The 9177-nt window shown below is 26.1% G+C and overlaps 1 protein-coding gene across 1 annotated transcript; it reads left to right on the forward strand.

Moving 5' to 3' along the window:
* The first annotated feature begins 220 nt into the window (after nucleotides 1–220).
* On the forward strand, nucleotides 221–926 carry LOC145839469 (uncharacterized). The gene is made up of 2 exons (XM_082947038.1): nucleotides 221–440; nucleotides 690–926. Exons 1-2 carry the CDS (start codon nucleotides 230–232, stop codon nucleotides 908–910), a joined length of 432 nt encoding a protein of 143 aa, XP_082803164.1. The 5' UTR covers nucleotides 221–229; the 3' UTR covers nucleotides 911–926.
* The last annotated feature ends 8251 nt before the right edge of the window (nucleotides 927–9177 follow it).

Raw genomic sequence — 9177 nt, forward strand, 5'->3', positions numbered from 1 at the left:
CTTTTAGGTATATAGACCTTACTATAAAAGTGTACTTAAATATATGTATTTATTAATTTAATTTATGTAACTTGCATGGACACTTTTATTAATTATATAATGAGTTAACCACTGTTTTAAACTTAATACAACATAACTAAAACAAACATTTATATCATAAAATATGAAATAATTCAGGTTTGACAACTATTCAAACAACTCAATACGATCAACTCAGAGCTCTCCAGTGATGAAATTCTTTCCATCTCTCAGAAGAAAAAGGAGAAGATCCACCCAGTCTTTATACTCTGTTACGTCACAGTTACCAAAACCAGTAGAGTGTGTCGAAGTTAATCATGACGATCATTTCGTTGTTCCTCCGATTAAAATAGACGGACAAATTGTGACGTCATACCAGTATTTGACTCTGCATGATGCTAAAAAATATGTATGTGACGAATGTTAGTTTCTAACGTGTTTGAAAAAAACTATGATTTAATAAAACTTTAATTACTGTTTATTATTTGCTTTAGGTTTAAAATACCAAACACTTAAAATATTTCGATGGTTGTTTTTAGCATTGTTAAGTAAACCAAAATTAGTAGGATATTTCAATTTTTTAGACTTAAACTTTTAACATAGATTTAACTATAGTAAAAGTACTTTGATATTTTTATTTAATATTAATGGCATCTATATTTTCTTTACAGCACCTCAAAAACCAAGAAAGAAAAGCCTCGTCAGGAAGACGTCACAGCGGTTATCGCATGCACTATCAACAATCAAACGAAACAATCGCAATATGACGTCACTACAGAGAAAGAAGGAGAAAGTTTCGCCACTAAAAGAATTGTACAACAACACCTTCAATCATGAGTATGTTGGCGATCTCGAAGTACATAAACAAGAAAACAATAGAAACAGTGGCTAAAGCGTATTTGTAAAAATTTGACTGATTATTGTGTTTTTTAATTCTAGGAGAGTAGAACTATGTAAACAAGTGTTGCTGCTAATATTTATTCTACTGGTTGTTATGCAATCCAAGTTACAAAGTTGAATTGAGTTTAAATTTAATTTGATAAGTTACTTTCGAAGTACTTTTGAATAATTATTAAACTTAAATAAAAGCTTCTATTTACAAACCAATAAATTTTTAGTAATAACTTTTTAAATAATTTATTTCTTGAAAACTTCACCAGCTGTAGTTTATATTAGTTTATTGTAGTTTATATTAGTTTATATAGTTGATTGGATTTAAAGTACTTTTGAGTAAATATTTGCTATGAAATTTTCTTTTAAATAAGACAAATATATACTGCTTTTAAAACTTTGTTTTAAATTTTTTAGCTGATTTTTCAAATCAATTTCTCTACTATAACTATTTTCCTCTTCACAGAACATGTTTTTAAGCTAAAATTAGACTTTTGTATCTGTTTTTTAAAAAATCGTACTCACTAAAGTAACCTTTGCTCTAATTAGATATAAATTTTCGTTTCTACTTTAACCATTATTAATAAGCTATTGTTTAGATAAAAACGATTGTAAACTTGACAACTTATTTATACTGATTAGATATGAAACTAAATATACATTTTTGAAAAGTGTAGGTTTGTTAAGTATTTTAATACATACTTTGAATTTGAAATATTTAAAATACAATTGATTTTCAAAAATTTTTTTTTAGATATCATTTACTTTATATAGAAGTGAGTTTAAATCTTTCTAAATATATTTAAAATGATCAAGTATGTATTTTATTTATATTTTTTAAACTTAAGTAAATTTGTGTTGATACCTTTACTTAAATATAATTTTAATAAATAATAAATAAGTTATACTTTTTTTTATCTGGTACCTAGATATAATTAAAACTTAAAATTTTAAGCATATTTTTTTGTGAAATAGTAAAAAGCTTTTAAAATAAAGCATGTGGAAAACACATGTCTATTTTATAAAACATTTAAAGAGAGATTAATTATTAGGAGAAATTAGGTTTGAAAAAATTAAATAGATTTCATGGCATTTAGTACGTTATTAAGATTGCATTAAAAATTTCTTTAAGTATAAGTTCAAATAACGCTGTTTAAAAACAACTGAAACAGTCAACTATAAGTTTTTTGTTTCAAACTCTATGAAAAAAACAAAAATCATTAAAGAACATTTTTGTTTAAACGGGACTTTTTAGAAAGCTTAGCATTTACAACATAGACTGTTTGTAAATTAAACATTTATACATTTTTTTTTATATTAATGAAGAACTTATTAGTATAAGAAAACATGTACATAGTGTTTTATTTAAAGTGCTACCACTATTTTAAAGATACTAATCAAAAAATATGTAAAATAAAAAACATAATTCTTTAATTTGATTTACTTGTTGATTTAAATCACTGTGTTTTTAAAGCAAAACTAGTTCAAAATAAAAACATTTGTCTTCTAATATTTCGAATTGCTGACTATTGAATTATTATTGTTTTATTTTTGATTAACGCAAAACTGAAACTTATAGTAATATTGCATTGACTTAATTAAATAATATTTATAATTAATCAATAATAATTAAAATTAATTATTTATATTAGCAATCTAGATTTTTATTTATAATTGCTTTTTTGTACTTTGTTTTACATGGAAAACTTTTTAGAAGTTTATTTAAGCTCGGATTTTTATTAAATTATATTTTCCAAGCCTTATTTAAAATTAAAATATAACTTTTAAAATGTTTTTGCTAATATTAGCTTACTAAAACTATACTTTATAACCAAAGTTAACATGTTGTTTCTAAATATCTTGTTTTGTAAGGATTGTTAACTCTGAAAACACCTGATTATAACCAAGTATTCTGTCTTGTCATTTTTCTTATATAAAAACGACTTAATTTTTAACGTTTTTAGATAAATTTATTACATGATAAACCGATCATTTAATTTAGTTTTAATCGTTAGAAATAAATTATGTCATGATAACACCTAACTAGAATAAATAGAAGTGTGTAAATTAAAAAACAAATTCTGTATTATTTGACATTTAAACAGTTTGTACATTATTATCTGCCTTATCAATGAAATCTATACAATATTCTTAAAAATAGCATTGTATTCTCTTCTAAACATTTAAAATGTATAAAGTCAAAAATAACTTTAACATTACACCTTAAATAAAAATTATTTTGATAATAAAGTATGTATGTACACATAGACATTAACGAAGATAGTAAAATTTCTAAAACATTTTTTAAAATTGTAAATTTCTACATGCACCAGATAATTTTATTATTAAAATAACGCTATATAAACAGAGCTCATTTTTTATAAAACAAGTACGTACAGTTTATTTTTAGTTAAATCTATTAATTGTTCGTTAAAGTTATGTTACGAATATGAAATATAAACTAATACGGAAAAACATTACAATAAGTATAAAACACTTTACAAATGTGTCCCTTTCTTCTGATTAGTAATCTCTACTTAAATTAGTTTTTAGATAACATGTGCTACTCACATGAATTTTTAATGATTACTATTAAAACAATTAAGTAAGCTAAATGATTTTGTACTATATATTATAATACCAAATATATGTAAAACTAGATTAATTTTGAAGTGTAGTATGATAAGTTATATATTATAATTCTATTAACTTTTTAATTAAACATACATAAAGAAACTTCAATTGTAAATACTTATATTTTGTTTTTTGAGCTTTACAAAAGATATCAGTTCAATTAATCGTTTTAAGTCATTTAGAATAACATGAAAACTGTTTTTATTGACAAATTTATTAGTTTATAAGATCAGAAACAATAAATATAGTTAAGTTTTTTTCTTGAACAATTATCAAAAACGTTTATTAAATTGCATAAAAAGTTAATTAGCAATCTATAGTTATTTTTTATATAAAGTACAAGTAATTTATAAAGTTAGTAGTGTTTTTAATATTGAAATTGTTCAAACTTTATCTGGAGAAGACATCTGCTAGTTAGGATTCTAAAAGTATAAAATGTTTACATCTGTTTAATTTGTTACTGGAAAGAATCAATTAACCGTTTGTACAAAGTGTTTGATCTTTGTCAAATTGAAAGTGATAAGTGACAATAACTACAAACTGGTTTTTACTCGATATAAATGTCGCCATGTAGTATAAGTTTAAAAGTAAAACTTTTTTATACTATGAGTTGGAACAACAAACAAGTAAACACTTTTTTTTTCTTGGCTTCTTTATAAACTTTCAAAATAACATTTAGATTTTAAATACCAAGTTAGTGATTTGGTAGTAATTAAGTTATGATTTTCTAAAACCTCTGGCTTGGTTAAGAGATTACTTTTAATTTATAAATACAAATTAGTATTTACTGCCCAATATACATAACATTCTAGCCTTAACTGTGATTAAGTTTTTATTCAACAAGGCAAAATATGCTATTAAATTTATTTAACAACTAATAACACAGAACAGTCATACTTTTTATTTAATTAAAAAAAAATATTAAGTCTTTGTAAATGGAAAATTTTATAGAAAAAAACATGATGCTTGAAAAAAAAAAAATTAATTACTTAAATTTTTTTATACTAAAAGAAATTGAAAATAAAACAAACTAGTTAGATATTTTTGTCTTTAATCATTCTTCATTCATTAAAAATTTCCTGACATCAATTTTTATGTCTATTTGTTCATAAATCAAAAATGTAATATTAGTTCTCCTACCAAACTAAGTTATATTTGCTGGTTGTTTTTGGTGAATTTCTTTATCAACAAGTTAAATTAACAATCACTTGAAATAACAACTTGTTTTTTTTTCAGGCTAGTAAATTGTGATGAATTGTACGCTTTTTTTGGATAAAGTCCATAATTATGACGTGGTTAGAGACTACTTCGACTGCTTCAACGTCGTCAAAGTGATCACCAAGGATAAACACACCTTTGTCAAACTCAGTGACAAGGATTCGGCCATAGAAATCCTCAAAATGAAGCAGTACGTTATAAACGGTCAGCTTACCCAGGTTTCTATGGCTAAAAATATCTTGAAACGGGACGGCTTGACCCCGGTGGAGCAAGAAATTGTTGACAGGAATGAAGACCCGTTGGTGTCGCAACCGAGTGTGCCTGAAGCAGCGACGTACTCTCGGCTCATGGAGCAGAAAGAAGACTTTCTTCGGATGCGACAAAGAGAACAGCAGAGGCAACAATTGCACCAGTTGCAGTTGATGCAAACCATGGGGAGCCACTTGCAAGCCAATCGAAATGCTTCTTTGCCCGACCAACCTTCAAACTTGCCCACCGGTAACCTTGGAAACAGCCAACAACTTGTTGGACATCTCGGTGCTGCTCCTCTAGCGCCTCCTAGTGTTCAGTATGTGCGTCCGGATGATGGCCCGTTGAGCCCATCCGAACTCAAGGAGTTGGTGGATCAACTCAACATGGTCCGCACCCCGAACCAACCTCTGTTGTGCTTCCCGCCCACCACGAACGTCAACCCAACGGTTTCATCGGAACGGCCTGCTGACCCACAATTTGCCAGCCGACTTGTTTCACCAAACGATAGAGCGAGCAGCCAATCAGGAGCGGTTAACAATCAGGTTTTGTATGTGAACCAGCAAAATATTATACAGCTGAACACACAGGTCCGAACCACTGCACTGCAATCAGGTCATGCGAACCAAATGCCTGGACAACAGCCTAGCTTGTCAAATACAAGTTTGAGTAAGACTTTGCAAAATCTGCGAAATTATCCTCAGATTGGCCAACAGATGTCACCAGCCAGTTCAGACTGGACAACAGCCAGTGATCAGAGTGCCAAGACCAGGTCAGAATTTCCTGAGTGGTAGCCAAGGACCACATGCTCCAAAGTCTGGAAGACCTCAATAGACGTTTGTGACCATTTTATATTTTAATGAGACATCAATATAATTTATAAATTTATTTTTGTCAGAATTAACACTTGATTTGTTTTTGCTTTCTTTAAGCATATCATTTTAAAAATACTTACTTGAAATGCTTGAAATCTTTACTTGATAAGTTGCATAACAAAGATGTTAAATATAAACTTATGAATTAATGTTTTGATTTAGAATTCTTCTAATAAGTTTATTAAAATAATATATATAAGTAAAGTATTGTGTCTTTTTTTTTATCGTTGTTTGTGTGATATAAATAAATACTTAATCTGTGAAATTTGGCTTGATATAGTATAAATAAAACATTAAATTAGATTGATTTGGTAATGTCATAGAAATCGAGTATTAATTTGGGTTAGAATATGGTTTTGTGTAAAGTAGAGTGAGTTTGGTAAAGTACACGTTAAAAATGTTTGTAATTGAACATCTAAAATGTTTTTATAAGTAAATCTAAGATAGAGGAAAAATTTCTTACATAGTAATCGAATAGTAACAACATTTTATAGATATCATTGACAAGGCAGACACTAATGTACAAATTTATTTTTATGTCCAAAAAATATAGAGACTGTTTGTCTATGTATACGAATCTATTTGCTTTGATTAGGTATTATCATGGCATAAATTATTTATTAAAATAAATAAAAATTAAAGAATTGGTTTACCATCTAATGAAATTATCTAAATATATTAAATCGTTTCTATAAAAAAAGGAAACAAAGCAAAATACTTAGTTATAAGCATGATAACAGTCCTTACTCAAAGAGATAGTTAGAAGCAACATGTTAATTTTTACTAAGTATAATTCTAGTAAGCAAACATAAATAAAAACATTTTGAAAGCCAGAATTTGTATTTTTCAATCAAAGCTTGGGAAATAAATTTTATAAATCTTAGCTGAAAAACAACAAGTATGCAAATTATTAGAGTATTTTAATTTATATTTCATTGTAATAGTAATTTTCATTTACAATCATTCCGTTTAGTGACTTATAGTAAACTTTACCAAGTTCAAGAGAATTTTAATAGTATTTGATGATGAACTTCTTTAAAACAATTTTTAATATCTTTGTTATACGTTCATGGTTTGTTTAACTTCTTTACTACCAATTTTCGATCATTAAACTTTACAACACTTTATGACTATTTTCTCAAATTGAGTCTAAATAATGTGTCACAATTTGTTGTAATTAAAAGACAGTTAGCTTTATATACTAGTTTAACTTAATAATTAAAAACAAATTTAAGATTTATATAACAAAAAATTAAAGTTTTTACTCAATTTTTAAAAATTGGCAAACAAACGGTTATCTTTATTTAGTTACGAATACAGTTTTGTAACTATATGAGTATCTACCGAATAGTTTTATAAATTTAATTTACTATATTTCTTTAGGTATTTGCACGTGGTTTATAAAATCTTAGTTTTTTAGCTTTTTTTTTGTCTTTCAACAAACTACAATAAAAAATGTATCTAAAGTAGTTTCGTTGTAATCAGTAGACAGTTAGCTTCATACAACAGTTTGAAATAACAACTAAAATAAATTTTAAGATTCATATAATAATAAAAACCAACGTTTTTACTTTATTCTTTAAGTGTTGACAAATAAACGATTATCTTTATTTAGTTACGATAATAGTTTTTTAACAATACGAGTATCTACCGAATAGATTTTTGGTTGTAATCATCTATATTTCTTTAACTATTCGCACATAGTTTAAAAAATCTTAGTTTTTGGTTTATGTAGTCTTAATTGGTTTTTAATATTTCTTTTTAACGAATAACAAGTTTTTAAACATTTAAGTTTTTTTTTAGTTGAACAACTCATAACATGAACATATAAAAATTGTAATCAAAATAAAGTCTGAATAGCAAATTTAGTGTGATAGCTGATCTTTTGTACAATAATTAAAAATCTAATAATAAAACGTGTATATTATGTTTTTAAAAATTACTTCCAATGATATATATATATATATATATATATGTATGTATATATATATATACATACTGGTTTTACTTTTATTCGATTGTAAAATTGTCCTCAGATTATTTAAAATAAAAACGCTGCATCTAACTTTTAAAGTGGTGAAGATTCAGCTCTGAAGAAAATGTACAAAGAAACCTTTGGTAAGCATTAGATAAACTTGAAAAAAAGCTCAGAGACACTTCTTCTATAAACGTTGTTAATCGTAACTGTACTTTTTAAACAAAGCATTAACAATCTATTTTAATATAGGTTATTCCTTGATCAAAGTTTAAAAGTATAATTTTAAACTGATTCAAAACCAAACTGATGCAAAATAACTCGTTCTTTGTTTTTCAGAGAATAGGCAGTACTGTGACGTCAGATATTGAAAACACGTCACAATTACGAACGAGGCCAGTTGACAGATTTGCAGATATGGACACTTTCACAGTTCCTCCAGTAAAAAATGGTGACAAAAAGGTGACGAAATACCAGTATAAAACTTATTATGATTGTCAGTTGCACAGCTTTTATTAATTTATTTATTTGGATTTTACCTACTGTAATCTTTAGAATATAAATTACTTATATTTTTTGGTTTTTCTTGAAAAATATATTTAATGTAACTGTTTAAAAAAGCCAATTAAATTTAATTTTTCTTTATAGTAGTATCAAATGTAAACAATATTTAACTAATATAAACAATAATTTTTAGCTTCAAGCTAAATATTAAATTTTGTTTTAGATCCTGATGAGCCCCATGAAAAACCAAAAACTAAACAAAATATCATTCAAGGAGTCACAAATTTTATCACTGGTAAAAACAAAATAAAAGAAAACTCACAATTTCTCAAAATGTACAATGAAACCTTCGGTTAGCAAGATGAATTGAGTAAAAAAAACATTTAGAAAATAGTATTTGTTTACCATACTGTGTTTATAATTAAAATATAGGATGTACTAATATGTTAGTTATTATTATAAGTTCGAAATTTTATTTAATTTGAAAAAAAAAATATTAACAAGGAACAAATGTATTATATAATTTAAATCCAGTTAATAAGATTTATCTCTTAAAAAAAATTTCATTGATAACATTTAATAGACACAGATGGTACAGTGACGTCAAGTAATACGTCACAATTGCCGAGACCAGCCGGAAGTTTCGATAATGACGAAACTTTTGTTGTACCGCCAGTGAAGGTTGATGGTAAAATAGTGACGAAATATCAGTATCAGACCTATTATGATTGTTAGTAACATACAATTTGTTTTATAGCTCAATTATAGTAAAAATAAACTAGTTATTGTATTAAAAAGTGCAATATGCCTTAA

Source organism: Thalia democratica, chromosome 6 (genome assembly GCF_965202585.1).
Source record: "Thalia democratica chromosome 6, ktThaDemo2.hap1.1, whole genome shotgun sequence".
Classification (NCBI taxonomy): Eukaryota; Metazoa; Chordata; class Thaliacea; order Salpida; family Salpidae; genus Thalia; species Thalia democratica.